Source organism: Mandrillus leucophaeus, unplaced genomic scaffold, assembly GCF_000951045.1.
Source record: "Mandrillus leucophaeus isolate KB7577 unplaced genomic scaffold, Mleu.le_1.0 Scaffold2, whole genome shotgun sequence".
Lineage (NCBI taxonomy): Eukaryota > Metazoa > Chordata > Mammalia > Primates > Cercopithecidae > Mandrillus > Mandrillus leucophaeus.
Genome location: NW_012102031.1, coordinates 792,777 through 808,797, shown reverse-complemented (window position 1 = coordinate 808,797; position 16,021 = coordinate 792,777). Strand labels below are relative to the sequence as shown.

At 48.8% G+C, this 16,021-nt stretch overlaps 2 protein-coding genes across 4 annotated transcripts in view; both read left to right on the top strand.

Annotated features, from left to right (window-relative positions):
- MEI1 (meiosis inhibitor 1) overlaps nt 1–12,871 on the top strand; it is a 120,692-nt gene extending 107,821 nt beyond the window's left edge. The window contains exons 27-31 of the mRNA XM_011978757.1: nt 7,928–8,009; nt 8,781–8,887; nt 9,814–9,945; nt 10,138–10,250; nt 12,669–12,871. Of these exons, the coding sequence (XP_011834147.1) occupies nt 7,928–8,009; nt 8,781–8,887; nt 9,814–9,945; nt 10,138–10,250; nt 12,669–12,714 (480 nt within the window). The 3' untranslated portion in view covers nt 12,715–12,871. The remainder of the gene's footprint in view (nt 1–7,927; nt 8,010–8,780; nt 8,888–9,813; nt 9,946–10,137; nt 10,251–12,668) is intronic.
- Nucleotides 12,872–14,005: 1,134 nt separating this feature from the next.
- CCDC134 (coiled-coil domain containing 134) overlaps nt 14,006–16,021 on the top strand; it is a 26,422-nt gene continuing 24,406 nt past the window's right edge. For 2 of the 3 annotated variants that reach the window (XM_011978756.1, XM_011978754.1), the window contains exon 1: nt 14,006–14,150. The gene's annotated coding sequence lies outside the window, so the exon portion shown is untranslated. Of the gene's footprint in view, nt 14,151–14,381; nt 14,460–16,021 lie in introns of all 3 variants that reach the window. The other variant, XM_011978755.1, reaches the window with a different exon arrangement.

The following is a 16,021-nucleotide window of genomic DNA, read 5'->3' as shown; positions in this document are numbered from 1 at the left end:
GTGAGCTACCGTGCCTGGCCCACCCGGCCTATTTTTATTTTTTAAATACAGATGGGGTCTTGCTATATTGCCAGACTGGTCTCGAACTCCTGGCCTCAAGCGATCCTCTTAACTCGGCCTGCAAAGTTGCTAGGATTACAGGCATAAGCCACCACGCCCTGTCTGGGTGAGACTTTTAAAGCTACAGTGACAGAAACAAAACTCAATTTGACTTATAACTGAGAGGTCCTGGGATTAATACTGGCTTCAGGCACAGCGGGATCCCAGAAGCTCAGACAAGGTCATCAGACACTTTCCATCTGTTGGCTTTGCATTCCTCACTGTCAGCTTTATTTTTATGACATAGTAGGATGACCAGCAGTAACTCCTAGCTTATATCCTCCAGGGAAAAAAGATTTCTCTTTCCTCATAGTTCCCAGAATTGAGTCTCATTAGGCTGGCTTGGGTAATATGCCAGTCACCATGGTAGGGGTATGGGATGCCCTGATTGGCCTGGCTTGGGTCAGTGCCCTCACCTGGAGGCCAGGGCATGTGGTCAGCTCTCCATAGCCCAGGTGGACTGAACCCAAGAGAGGGATGGCTCCCCACAGGAAAACTGCTGCCAGAAGGAGGGGATCCAGGGCAAGCAAAAGCATGTCCACCTCCAAGGGGTTTTTGTTTTATGGCTTAGGGGACACTTGTAGATTAGTGTTTATGTAGTCATATCCCGAGCCCTGACCCAATGTCATGGCCTGTGAAGGGTACTGGTGGCTCCAGGAAGATGTCCCAGGAGTGGGCCCTATGCTAAGTCAGTGGTTGGTGAGTCTTGTCCTGTGGCACATCCATGCACAAGGCTCTGTGCTCTTTAGGGATCAAACATCTATCCTATTACAGCACTTAGCTCTCTGTTTCAAGTTTCCATTTTCATATCACTCCTCCCCGTACCAGGTTGTGATATACTCAAGGGTAGAGTCTGAGTCTGCTTAATCTTTGTGTGTTCTTCCCCTTGTGGGTTTAAAGCTAATTTTGAATTCAGGAATCAGATGAGAACCAAAATATCAGCTTTATTGCTGGTAAACATCATAGTAGAATATTGGCCGGGACTCAAACAGAATGGGCTTTTTTTTTTTTTTCTGTAGTTTTTCAAACATACAGCAATGAGAGAATTTTACAGTGAACACTCATACACCCATCACCTAGATTCGCTAATAACATTTTATTATACTTGCTTAATCATATCTGTCCAAAATGAGCTTTTTAAACCACCCTCCTTCTTGCCAGACCAGGGTCCACAGGTGGGAAAAACTGCATTTACATTATGGACACTTAGCCAGCTGGCTAGGATCTTAAGAGTTTAAATTCATGGGAGCATAACCTTTAATACCTTAATCCTGCCCTGATGGCACAGTAGATCTTAAGCTAGTGTCTTGCCTGTTAGATAAAACCTTCCTTGGGTGAGGAGGGCCAGTTAGGGAAATGCTTTCTCCCTAATGTTTCTAAAAGGGCTGACATTCCTGTTTAACATTCAGAACAGGAGGTGGGCGGGGAATGATTTCCTAATATCCAGCACAGAACTTGGCACAAAATTGGCATCTGGGAATGTTTGTTGAATGGATGAAAACACAGAAATTAACATGACATGATCTCAGCCATTTAGGCACTCACAGATTATAGGAAACACAAATAACTACATCTAATGCCAAAATGACCCATTAGCAGTTGAGCATTCCTCATACGAAAGTCCAAAATCCGAAATGCCCAATGAGCATCTGCTTTGAGCATCATGTTTGTGCTCAAAAGTTTTGGATTTTGTAGTATTTCAGATTTCATATTTTTAATTACAGATACTCAACCAGTATTTGTCTTTTTGTTTGTTTTTGAGATGGAGTCTTGCTCTGTCGCCCAGGCTGGAGTGCAGTGGTGCGATCCCAGCTCACTGCAACCTCTGCCTCCTGAGTTCAAGTGATTCTCCTGCCTCAGCCTCCCAAGTACCTGGGACTACTGGTACTTACCACAATGCTTGACTAATTTTGTATTTTTAGTAGACATGGGGTTTCACCATGTTGGCCAGGCTGGTCTCGAACTTGTGACCAAGTGATCCATCTGCCTCGGCATCCCAAAGTGCTGGGATTACAGGTGTGCCCAGCCTCAACCTGTATTGGAAGGCTGCACAGGAGAGGTAGCATTTGAACTGGGCCTTGAGTGATGAAAAAGCCTTCTTCAAACCAATAGCCTAAACACTAGGGTGGGGTGCCAGTGAGGTTTGTGTTTTTTTTTTGGAGACAAAGTCTTGCTCTGTCACCCAGGCTGCAGTGAAGTGGTGGGATCCCAGCTCACTGCAACCTCCGCCTCCTGGGTTTAAGCAATTCTCCTGCCTCAGCTTCCTGAGTAGCTGGGATTACAGGTGTTTGCCACCACTCCTGGCTAATTTTTGTATTTTTAGTAGAGACAAGGTTTCACCATGTTGGCCAGGCTGGTCTCAAACTCCCGACCTCAGGTGATTCGCCCACCTCGGCCTCCTAAAATGCTGGGATTACAGGTGTGAGCCAACGTGCCCAGCCGCCAGTGAAGTATTGTATAGCAATTTCACCATCCGCCCCTCATGCCCAAGAGCCTAGATGTCTCCCTGGCCTGTGACACTCAACTCTGCCTCTGGCAACTGTTTATTTTTATAAACAGTTGAGAGTGCAGTGGCATGATCATGGCTCACTGCCACCTTAACCTGCTGGGCCTAAGTGATCCTCCCATCTCAACCTCCTGAATAGTTGGGATTATGGGTGTACACCACCATGCCCAGCTAATTTTAAAATACTTTTGTATTGGTAGTGAGGCCAGGCGAGGTGGCTCATGCCTGTAATATCAGCACTTTGGGAGGCCAAGGCGGGCGGATCACTTGAGGTCAGGAATTTGAGGCCAGCCTGGCCAACATGGTGAAACCCCATCTCTACTAAAAATACAAAAAAATTAGCCAGACGTGGTGGCACGCACCTGTAATCCCAGCTACTAAGGAGGGCAAGGCAGGAGAATCACTTGAACCCAGGAGGTAGAGGTTGCAGTGAGCCAAGATCATGCCAGTGCACTCCAGCCTGGGTGACAGAGCAAGACTCAATCTCAAAAAAATAAATAAATAAAAAATAAAATAAAATACTTTTGTAGAGATGATATCTCACTATGTTGCCCAGGGTGGTCTTTACCTCCTGGGCTCAAGCAATCCTCTGGCCTTGACCTCCCAAAGTGCTAGGATTATAGGTGTGAGTCACTGCACCTGGCCTTGTTTTAATTATAGTAAACTATATATAACATAAAAATTAATATTTTAATCATTTTAAGTATACAGGTCAGTGGCATTAAGTACATTCACATTGTTGTGCAACTTTCACCATCATCCATCTCTAGATGTTTTAATCTTCCCAAACTGAAACTCTGTACCCATTAAACAATTCCCCAGTCCCCTCCCCCAGCCCCTGGCATTTTACTTGCTCTCTCTATGAATTTGACTACTCTAGGGACCTCATGTAAGTGGAATCCTGTATTTGTCTCTCTGGTAGTTTTTGACTGTCTGTTCTCAACAGACAGTCCCTGGGAAGGAGAACCCAACCTGAGAAGCTCATGACTCCCCCTGTAGAAGTTGCTGGGCCTACCCTGCATATAGGAGGGTATTGCTGAAGAGCCTGTCTTAGCCTCACAGTCACTGTCCTGTAATTGCCTAGTGAACAGGACCAACTGGCCTTTTCCTCTTTTCTCTCACTGCCACACTCCCGAGAAATTTCCTGGCCTTCTGTGTTCAGCCACAGTGCCCCCTCTGTCACTGCCCAGGACTTCATGGCTGTAGCTAAGCCTCCTTCATTTCAACCAGTTTGTTGTTTAAAGCTAGCTTTTTTTTTTTTTTTTTTTGAGACAGACTGTCGTTCTGTTGCCCAGGCTGGAGTACAGTGGTGTGATCTCGGCTCACTGGGCTCACTGCAACCTCTGCCTCCCAGTTTCAAGAGATTCTCATGCCTCAGCCTCCCGAGTACCTGGGATTACAGGTGCCTGCCACCACACCCAGCTAATTTTTTGTATTTTTAGTAGAGACAGGGTTTCGCCATGTTGGCCAGGCTGGTCTCAAAACTCCTGGCCTCAAGTGATCCGCCTGCCTCGGCATCCCAAAGTTCTGGGATTACAGGTGTGGGCTACTGCGCCCGGTCTTAAAACTAGCTTTTTATTCATTTGTTCATTCATTTGTTCAGTGATTCATATATTCAGCAAATATTTATTCCAGTAACCCAGCAATAGAGGAAATCCCTCTCCCTTTAGCCCCCAGAATGGTTCATTCTGCTGTGTATTGAGTATCACATTAATCATATTTTATTATATGATCAGTGGTTTACATTGTGTTCTTCCACAAAACTGAGAACTTCTTTTTTTCTTTTTTTTCTGAGACAGAGTCTCACTCTGTCGCCCAGGCTAGAGTGCAATGGCACGATCTCGGCTCACTGCAGCCTCTGCCTCCCGGGTTCAAGTGATTCTCCTGCCTCAGCTTCCTGAGCACCTGGGACTACAGGCACCCACCACCACACTCGGCTAATTTTTGTATTTTTAGTAGAGACAGGGTTTCACCATATTGGCCAGGTTGGTCTCGAACTCCTGACCTTGTGATCTGCCCAACTCAGCCTCTGAAAGTGCTGGGATTACAGGCGAGCCACCACGCCCAGTCTGAAAACTTCTTTTAGGCAAAAATGTCCCCTGTGTGGGAAGTCAGGGGAGGCTTCACAGAGAAGGTGACATCTGAACTCAGCCTTGAAAGGTATCTAGGCAGAGGTATAGAGGGAAGGGCATTCCAGCAGGACAACAGCATGTACAAAATCACATAGTCTGAAAGTGCATGCTGGGGTGTGGGGTGTGATGAGGTAGAAAATGAGAGAAAAAGCTGGGCAGAGCCAAACTGAGCCGTGCCTCACACGCTAGGCTAAAAATCACTGTGCTAACTGTGGAAGGACGTCTGTCAGACTGTGTGTTTGAAAGTTCTCTCTCAGGCTGGGTACTATGGCTCACGCTTATAATCCTAGCACTCAGGGAGGCCAAGGGGGTGGATTGCTTGAGTCTAGGAGTTCCAGACCAGCCTGGGCAACACGGCACAACCCTATCCCTATAAAAAATACAAAAAATTAGCTGGGCGTGGTGGCACATGCCTGTAGTCCCGTCTACTCAGGAGGCTATGGGAGGATCACCTAAGCCCAGGAGGTTGAGACCGAAGTGAGCTGTGATCATGCCACTGAGTTCCAGCCTGGGTGACAGAGTGAGACCTATCTCAAAAGAAAAAAAGAAAGTTCCCTCTTAGCCACAGTCGGGAAGATGGGGGCAAGGAGAGTGCCTGGAGGTAAGAACAAGAGGCTATACATGCAGATGACAGCTAGGCCACTCTCATACCCATGAGGGTGGCTAAAATAAGAACACAGATAATAGCAAGTGTTGGCAGGAAGGTAGAGAATGTCCACACAAAACCTTGTATCTGAATGTTCATAGCAGCACTATTCATAATAATGAAAAAGTGGAAACAACCCCAATGTCCATCAACTGATGAACGGACAAATTGTATATCCATACAATGAAATACTATTTGACCATACAAAGGAATGAAGCACTGGCACATGCTGCAACACGGATGAACCTTGAGAACATTAAGTGAAAGAAGTCAGATACAAAAGAGCACATATTATGATTCTGCTTAAGAGAAATGTCGGCCGGGCGCGGTGGCTCAAGCTTGTAATCCCAGCACTTTGGGAGGCCGAGGCGGGTGGATCACGAGGTCAGGAGATCGAGACCATCCTGGTTAACATGGTGAAATCCCGTCTCTACTAAAAATACAAAAAACTAGCCGGGCGTGGTGGCGGGCGCCTGTAGTCCCAGCTACTCGGAGGCTGAGGCAGGAGAGCGGAGCTTGCAGTGAGCCGAGATCGCGCCACTGCACTCCAGCCTGGGTGACACAGCGCGAGACTCCGTCTCAAAAAAAAAAAAAAAAAAAGAGAAATGTCTGGGAAAGGCAAATCCATGGAGACAGAAAGTAGATGAGTAGTTGCCTAGGGCTGAGTGGAGGGATGGGGGAACGAAGAGTGATTGCTGAGTATGGGGTTTCTTTTTAGGGGTGATGAAAATATTCTGGAATTATAATGCCGTGCAACTCTGTGGATATAATAAAAAAATCTACTGAATTATATCCTTTAAAGGATGAGTATCATGGTTCGTGAATTATATCTCAGTAAAATTGTACTTTTAAAAACTGGTGTCAAGGGAGAAAAATGACAATGAAGCCTAAGCTAGAGCTCTGGGTGCTGGTCCTCCTTGACACCTCTGAGCCAAAGCAGTCTGGCGGCACCAGCACTACAAACTGAGTGCTGATCAGCTATGCAGAATCTTCAGCAGTTGGGAGGCCCAGTGCAGTGCAGTGGAAGGTACAGTATCTAGAGTCACAGGGATCTGTGCCAAAGCCCCTGCCCAGCCTCTGACTCTGAAGATGTTTAGCAAGTCACTTCTTACTAATCTTCATGTTCTCCATCTGCAAAATAAAAGGGGTGTTTTGACATGAGAACAGCCTCTATTCCCCCAGGAATGGATCACGGTGGAGGAAAGTGTTAGTTGAAATAAGAATAGAGAGAGTGTCCAGGGTCCACCATGCTGGGTCACATGAGGTAAAGGGGCAGGTCAGTGGCAGCAGAGGGCTCTGAAGAAGGGCTATAGGGCACTGGAGTGATAAGGGTGGTTATGGGGATGATAAGTATATGTTTAACTTTATAATAAGCCATCAAATTGTTTCCCAAAGTGGCTGCACCATTTTACCTTCCCACCAGCAATGTATGAGTGCCAGCTGCTCCACATTCTCCTCAACACTTGGTGTTGTCAGTCTTTTAACTTTAGCTATTGGTAGATGTACAGGGGTACCTCTTAGTAGTTTTAATTTGCATTTCCCTAATGACTAATGATAAATATTTTCATGTGCTTATTAAAGCATACAATTTTGATGAAAGGTCCTGTTGCTTAAAAAAAAAAAAAAAAAAAAAAGGTTGAAACCCACTGGCTTAAGTACACTGTGAGGCTCTTCCAGGGTCTGTAATCTATGAATATTTTAGTGTGGCCCAGGGTCCATCTTCTTTTCTGAAACAAAGCACTCTTTTTTTTTTTTTTTTTTAAGATGGAGTCTCGCTCTGTCACCCAGACTGGAGTGCAGTGGAGTGATTGTGGCTCATTCTGCTCCCGGGTTCAAGCAGTTCTCTGCCTCAGCCTCCCAAGTAGCTGGGATTACAGGCCCCCACCACCACGCCCGGCTATTTTATTGTATTTTTAGTAGAGACAGGGTTTCACCATCTTGGCCAGGCTGCTCTTGAACTCCTGACCTCGTGATCCACCCACCTCAGCCTCCCAAAGTGCTGGGATTACAGGCGTGAGCCACCACAATGGAGTTTAGCTCTGTTGCTTAGGCTGGAGTGCAAGTGGTGCAATCTCAGCTCACTGCAGCCTCCACCTCCCGGATTCAAGCAATTCTCCTGCCTCAGCCTCCTCAGTAGCTGGGACTACAAGTGTGCACCACCACACCCGGCTAATTTTTGTATTTTTAGTAGAGATGGGGTTTCACCATGTTGACCAGGCTGGTCTCAAACTCCCAACCTCAGGTGATCCGGGCACCTTGGGCTCCCAAAGTGCTGGGATTACAGGCGTGAGCCACTGTGCCTCGCCCAAAGCACTGTCTTGAATGTAGGTAAGTCACACAGTATAAGCACTGTGCTCTGTTATGAGGGTGAGACATTAAGCCAACAAACATTTCTTGATTATCTACAGGGCTATAATCCCAAATCTGAAATTCTGAAATCCAAATAACTCTGAAAACCAAATGTTTTTTCTTGGTTGGCACCAAAAGCCACTGGTAGCAAAACATGACCTGAATTTTATTTATTTATTTATTTATTTTCTGCAGAAGGACCCTCTATTGTCCCAGGCCTGTGTTGGCTGCCTAGAAGCCTTGCTTGACTACCTGGATGCCCGGAGCCCAGACATAGGTAGAAACTCTCCATATTCTCTGATGTTTCCATGAGAGAGATTAGAGGGAGCCATACCCTTCCATCCTTCTGTTCCAGCCTCCCATCCCCTTGTGTGACTCACACTTGTTTTAATTCTTTTTTTTTTTTTTTGAGACGGAGTCTCGCTCTGTAGCCCAGGCTGGAGTCCAGTGGCGTGATCTCGGCTCACTGCAAGCTCCGCCTCCTGTGTTCATGCCATTCTTTTGCCTCAGCCTCCTGATGAGCTGGGACTACAGGCACCCACCACCACGCTCGGCTAATTTTTGTTTTGTATGTTTAGTAGAGATGGGGTTTCACCGTGTTAGCCAGGATGGTGTCGATCTCCTGACCTAGTGTTCCGCCCGCCTCAGCCTCCCAAAGTGCTGGGATTACAGGAGTGAGCCACTGCGCCCGGCCTGTTTTGTTTAATTCTTTTAGCAGCACTGCAAGGGCAGTCATGCCCATTATACAGATGAGATCAATAAGGTTCAGAGAGGTCAAATGATGTGCCCAACCAAGGTCACAATGCTCTTAAGTGGCAGAGCCCTTCTTACTACCTGCCTTCCACAATCATGGCGTATATAGTTTCACTGAGCCAGCCAACATAGGTGGATTAGAAGCACAGCAAAGAAAGAACCCTCCTTGGGTCAGCTTCTCCAGTGCCCTGCCTCTAACTGGGTAGCCCCTTTTTAAGCCAATAGGAGAAAGTCCTCTTGAGCAGTGTCCCAAGGCAAGGCCTTGGAAGCATTAACAATCCAGTGTTTCTTGAAGCTCTTCACGTGGCCTCCCAGCCTTGGAATCGGTTTTTGCTGTTTACACTGTTGGATACTGGAGAGAATTCCTTCCTCAGACCTGAGATTTTGAGGCTCATGACCCTGGTAAGTGCAGAAAGGATATCTTGTGGTGTGAGGAGTGTCATGAGCTGGGTGGTGCTGAAGAAGCCAGGGTCTCCTTACTTTAGGAAACCCTAATCCTCAAAGAAGGTGGAAGGGCTGGGCGGGCCTTCACCCTACAAGAGGCCTGCTGAAAGAATTCCTCTGAATGTCCATATCTCCTCACACCAGGGGACCCCGACACCCTTTCCCTTACTTCTCTCATGGCATGTTGACCAGGGCCTGTCTACCACATGCCAGGTCTGCTAGATACTAAGGACGTCAATGAACCAGATACTCTGCCTTTAGGGTCCCTCAGTCTAAAGAGGAGGATAGACAAGTAAACTAGTAATGTAAATATGACACTACAAGTGGTAGAGTAGAGGAGATGCTAACTGTGAGGCACACAGTAAGTGCCCCTTGAATAAATAACAAAGCAGCGAGCCTAAGAATGACAGCGAAGTGGATCAACAAGTACATCAGTGGTTGGTGTAGGAACAAAGAGGAAAGAGTAATTGCTTCTCAGCAGTGAAGGAAACATTTTAGCTGTGGCTTGAGAGATTAATAGGCAGAGAGGAGGAAAGGTGTTCCAGGTAGTGAAGTAAGAACAACAGGTACAAGAGCACATGGTGGTATGTCAGGGGAGCCACACGTAGTTCATTTTGGCCCTAAGTGTTCAGTGCAATGTTGGAGAGGAGGGAGCCAAGGCCAAAGAGGCCAGGAGGGCCAACTCTCTCAGGATCTCACAGTTTGCCTTACTTACCCCACTTCCTCATGACATAGCCCCACCTCTGCCCACTAACTCTGAGCTCCTTGAAGGCAGGCAGGTTCTGTGGGCCTCAGGACAGTGTCCCCTAAAGTTGGGGCACAGCAGATGTCTATGATGGAGATGCCAAATCACTGGGTGTTTGGGGCTTCTCTTCCTTGGCCAGTTTATGCGGTACCGGAGTAGCAGTGTCCTCTCTCATGAAGAGGTGGGTGATGTTCTGCAAGGTGTGGCTTTGGCTGACCTGTCTACCCTCTCGAACACCACACTCCAGGCCCTGCATGGCTTCTTCCAGCAGGTGGGTGGGAAGGGGAGGCCATGCAGCCACTGTAAAGCTAGATCCTCAAGACCATCTTCTCTTGGAGGGTGGGAGCTCTAACCACAGCAGCCAAGGAATGGGAGGCTGGAAGTACAGAGGATGGAGGCAGTTAGGGCCTAAGTGGAGTGGGCACCGAGGAGGCCTGTCTTCCCTGCCCTCTTCTCCCTGCAGCTCCAGAGCATGGGACACCTGGCTGACCACAGCATGGCCCAGACCCTGCGGGCCTCTTTGGAGGGCCTTCCCCTTAGCACCTCCTCAGGCCAGCCACCCCTGCAGGACATGCTGTATCCTTTCTTGCATCTGGGAGCCTTGGCCTGGGCAAGCTTTCCCAGGCCGTAAGAAGCTGTGGCATCATGCTTCAGGACATAGGTGCACTATAGTCTTGTCTTCTAAAGTAAGCAGGGGTCAGTGAGGATAATTAACAGTGTTGACAACAGCAATGCCGTGTCCTGTTAATATTAAGTTCCTACAAAGACCAGGCACATTACAAGCATTATATATATATGTATGTATAAATATATATTTTTTTATTTTGAGATTCTCTCACCCAGGCTGGAGTGCAGTGGCACAATCTTGGCTCACTGCAACCTCCACCTCCTGGGTTCAAGCAATTCTCCTGCCTCAGCCTCTTGGGTAGCTGGGACTACAGGCGCCTGCCACCAGGCCCAGCTATTTTCTTTTTTTTGTATTTTTAGTAGAGACAGGGTTTCACCATATTGGACAGGCTTGTCTCGAACTCCTGACCTTGTGATCCGCCTGCCTCAGCCTCCCAAAGTGCTGGGATTACAGGCGTGAGCCACCATGCCTGGCTACATGCATTATATTTAATCCTCACATCAGCTAGGAGTGTTAAGGTAGTTGTAGTACAGGTTGAGCATCCCTAATACAAAAATTAGAAATCCAAAGTGCTCCAAATCTGAAACTTTTTGAGTACTGATGTGATGCTACAGGTGGAAAATTCCATACCTGACTTCACGTGATGAGTTGCAGCCAAAATGTAGTCAAAACTTTGTTTCATGCATAGGCCAAGTGCGGTGGCTCATGCCTGTAATCCCAGCACTTTAGGAAGCCTAGGCAGACAGATCACTGGAGGCCAGGAGTTTGAGACCAGCCTGGCCGACATGGTGAAATCTCATCTCTATGAAAAATACCAAAATTAGCTGGGTGTGGTGGCATGTGCCTATAGTCCTAGCTACTCGGGAGGCTGAGGCACAAGAATAGCTTGAGTCGGGGATGTGGAGGGCAGTGAGCCGAGATCACACCACTGTACTCCACCCTGGGCGACAAAACAAGACTCTGTCCCAGAAAAAAAACAAAAAATTTTGTTTCATGAATAAAATTATATTTTTAATATTCTTTTATTTATTATTTTTTTTAAGACAGCATCTTGCTTTGTCACCCAGGTTGGAGTGCAGTGGTGTGAACATAGCTCATTGTAGCCTTCACCTCCTGGGCCCAAGGGATCCTCCCGCCTTAACCCTCCAAGTAGCTGAGACTGCAAGTGAGCTACACCAGTCTCAGCTACTTGAAGGTAGCTCCAAGTAGCTCTCATGCCTGGCTAATTTTTGAAGTTTTTTGTAGATACAGGGTTTCACCATGTTGCCCAGGCTTGTCTCAAACTCTTGAGCTCAGGTGATCTGCCTGCTTTGGCCTCCCAAGTGCTGGGATTACAGGCATGAGCCACCGTGCCTGGCCCATGAACAAAATTATTTAAAACACTGCATAAAATTACCTTCAGGTGTCCAGACGTGTGGCTCACGCCTGCAATCCTAGCACTTTGGGAGGCCGAGGTCGGTGGATCACCTGAGGTCAGAAGTTCCAGACCAGCCTGGCCAACATGGTGAAACCCCATCTCTACTAAAAAATACAAAAATTAGCTGGGCGTGGTAGTGTGCACCTGTAATCTCAGCTACCCAGGAGGCTGAGGCAGGAGAATCACTGGAACCTGGGAGGCAAAGGCTGCAGTGAGCCAAGATCGCACCACTGCACACCAGCCTGGGTGACACAGCAAGACTCCATCTCAAAAAAAAGAAAAGAAAGCTTGGGGGCTGGGCACAGTGGCTCACACCTGTAATCCCAGCACTTTGGGAGGCCAAGGTGGGTGGATCACTTGAGGTCAGGAGTTCTGCGACAAGCCTGGCCAACATGGTGAAACTCCATCTCTACTAAAAACACAAAAATTAGCTGGGCATGGTGGTGCACGCCTGTAATCCAAGCTGCTTGCGAGGCTGACGCAGGAGAATCGCTTGAATCCGGGAGGCGGAGGTTGCAGTGAGCAGAGAGCTAAGATTGTGCCATTGCACACTCCAACCTGGGCAACAGAGTGAGACTATGTCTCCAAAAAAAAAAAAAAAAAAGCAAGCTTTTTGGGGGGCTGTGGCAGTGGTCAGAGGCCCTCTGGTGGGTGGTTGCACCCAGAGACACTGCAGTCCAGAGGTGTGTGTGAGGGTAGTTTGCTTCCTCCGCACCCCTCTGGCTGCCTCCCTGGCTCTCCTCCTTGCCCCTTCCTTGGACTAGTTCCCTGTTGAATAGCAACTACCTAGCCCAGGTGTTCAGGACCCAATTTTAGAATCCATCCCACTATTCTCAGGAGCACCTCTGTTCCTGCCTGACCATTCTTGCCTGTTTTGGGCTCTGGAAGTGTGATGCCCCCATGGTTGGCCCTACCTCTCTGCTGTTTTCCTCTCATGTTTTGCTGCCAGCTGCCTGGGAGGGGTGGCTGTATCCCTGTCCCACATCAGAAACTGATCCTCAGGACTTGAAGGCCCAGAAATGGAGAGAGAATGAGACCTGGAGACAGAGAGCATAATTGTTGAGGAAATGGATGACAGTTGAAGCTATTCATATGGAGCCATATACACTCCATTGTTGAAACAGAATAAGGAAATAAAATGATACACTCACATACCTGCGTGGGCTCTCCAAAAACACCGTACTGCCTTGTCTACCAGGAGCTGGTTTCTCAGCCAGTTGGATAGGGGATTGTTTCAGCAAGGAGACTGATGGCCTCCTCAGGGAGGGAGGGACGGGACAGGATTCGTTCTTGAAACAGCACTCAGGGAGTCAGCTGGGTGCCTCAGCTGTAGTCAGAGAACACCAGTCAGGCCATCCTGGGGCTGGCAGGGCAGAGAAAGGCCTACGGGTTGGGGCTGCTGCGATCCAAGTGCTCCGAGAGGCAGTTGACCTCCCTCGCCTCACATGGAGGTGGATAGAGGTAAACTTTCCAGGCAAGGAGGGTCAGATTCTCAACTTTCCTATCAGAACGAAACTGTCCCAGCCTCAGCCCTTCCCTGGCTAAAGTAGGTCCCCTCTGTCCCTTCCCATACAGCCATCATCGGAACTGGTGTTTATGCACCCTTGTGGGTAAATCTTGGGAATGCATGTCCAGCTCGGCCCCCGGCATGAGGTCTGCGCTCAACCCAGAGCGGGCCTCTAGCTCCCTTTCCCCCCGGCAGGGGCCCCGGGCCCGGAGATGGCCACGCCACGCTGCCTCCTCGGGTCTGGCTGTCCTGATCCTGCGTAAAAGTGGGGCTGCACTCGGCCTAACGAACGGACGGGGAAGCCCCCGACGCACTTGGTTTATTAGTTGGACCGGAGGGGCAAGCAAGGGATTCCCGAACCCTGCACTGCGTCTGTGTGAGGTCCTTAAAAAAGAAAAAAAGTGCTAGTCACTGCCCACTAAAGTCACCTTGCGATCTAAAATCTAAAAACTCGGCCACAGACGACACAGTTTCGAGGAGGGCGTGCAAAAGGTCACCCGGCCGACAGGAGCTGGGGCCCCTGTTTGCTGATTCACACCTTAAATTGGGCACAGACCCCACCTGCAGATTTAACTTCCTTCAACCCAAGCTAAATCCAGGGCCACGTACCCGGTGCCCGCAGGAGGGGTAGGACGAGGCCGGGACAGACAGCGCGCTGGAGGTACGCCAGAGTCGGGCGGGGCGGGGCGGGGCGGAGCGGGGCGGTGGGGCGGGGCCGGAAGTGAGGCCAGCGGAGCCCGGCGTCGCGGCTCGCGCTCATTGGCCGGGAGCAGCGCGGTGGGCGGGACGGCGCTCGGCGGTCTGCTCTTGGTTGCTAGCTGGGTGCTGCTGCTTTCAGTGCCTTTGCTGTTAGCCTCTTGGAACTTCGAGCCCAGCTGCTCGCACAGGACTCGGCCACCTGCCCTTCCTGCACCGCCTGGCCAGGTAGGTGGCGGTAGGGGCGGGGGGCTGCAGGTTCCTGGGGAGGATAATGAGAGAACCGAGGGCCCCGAACCGGCCGCAGGTGGTGGGGAGGGAGTTTCGTGAACCTGGACGCCTCTGTTCCTTGAAAGGGCTCGCTCCCTCCTCCGGGAGCCCTGAAGGCTCGGGGTCAACCACCCGGGCCCCCGACCCCGGTAGCCGACTCAAGGCCTGCCACTACCAGGTACCTTGCAGGAGTTCAGAGCCTCATGCTGAGCCAGGAGGAGCTCCGGGGGACGCACAGGGCAGGATCGGGATTGAGAGGCTGAAAAAGTAAGTGTAACAGTAGAGAAAGCAGGACCTGTCCCGCAGTCTGCTGTTCTGGGTTTTCTTTCCCACTTCCCTGCTTCAGTCATTGCCAGCTGTCTGGTATTCTCCTTGTCTCCTAAAGTTTTGCCCTAGCCTGGTTCTGGTTCCCTTGAGTTTGGAGCAGGAGGTGGAATGTGGGGGGTCCTGGGTGAACTTGAACTATTCCTTCTCTAGGTTTCACTTACTCGTCTGCTTCGGGGTAGAGGGTTCTCCGGATGACCTCTGGAGCCCCTCACTGTCTGTAACTGAGCATCTCTCCTCTGGGGCAGATCTCCTGGTAGTTCAGTAGCCAACTCTGATCTCAGGTAGCCTGTGCTCATTTAGGAAGAGTCAGAAGACAGAGCACTGGACTTAGAGCCAAACAGACTCTTGGTTCGGCCTGGAAATAGCTGTGTGACTTTGGGCAGTCACCTCATTTTTCTGTGCCTTGATTTCACATTGGTAACATTGGGGAGTTGTAATCTGAGTGTGAGAGCTCTCCTGACCACTGTATGTAATCTTGCACCTGACTGACACCCTCTCATCCTTCTGTGATTGTTTTTCAAATGTATTGATTGTTTTTTATCCCTACTAGAGACCTAAGTACCATGAGTGCAGAGATTTTTGCTTGTCTTATTTATTGCTGTATTCCTGCTTCTAGAACAGTGCCTAGAATGTGGTAGGTACTGTCAACCTAAATAACAGAGTGAGAGACTCTAAAAAAATGATGTTTACTTGGGAATAGACATTGTAGTGAGAATATGTGTGCCATAGTAACCTCTGTACGTATTTGGTAAGGTTTTGAAAGGAAAAATGAGGATTGCATAATTATTTTGAGATAGTTATCCTTGGCTACCAGGATGAATAGTAAGAGTGGTGCCAGTCTGAGGTTGGACAGGCAGTTGCAGGGCAGATGTCCTCACAGAAATATTTTTCTGTGTAAGTCTGCAATGGTCTCTGTGCAGGGTTGTGGTTTTTGCATTTTTTCTGATCTTGTTATCAGTCATTTGTGCGTGAGAACCCTCTTTTCATGACCTTCCTTGGTTTTGTCAGAGTTGTTCTTGTTTTTTTCCCATTGGAGAATCATGCTTTAAATTTGTCAGAGTTTTTAACACAAACGACTCTGTTTTGATTCTAACAGCTTTCATATTTCCCCCTTTTGGTCAAGATCTTTCTCCAAAAGACTTATGACCGGTCATCCTGTAGTTAGGTCCCCCAGTGCTGGGATGGACCTATCTTGGGTTGTTGGTCTCTTGCCACGTTGAAGGGAATTATTGGTGACTAGGAGTCAGTATCAAAACCCTTGTAGTGGCTGGGAGCAGTGATTCACGCCTGTAATCCCAGCACTTTGGGAGGCCAAAGAGGGAGTATCACTTGAGTCCAGAAGGTCGAGACCAGCCTGGGCAACATGGCAAAACCCTATCTCTACAAAAAATACAAAAATTATCCAGGCAGGGCTGGGCATGGTGGCTCATGCCTGTAATCCCAGCACTTTGGGAGGCCGAGGCGGGCAGATCATGAGGTCAGGAGATCGAGACCATCCTGGC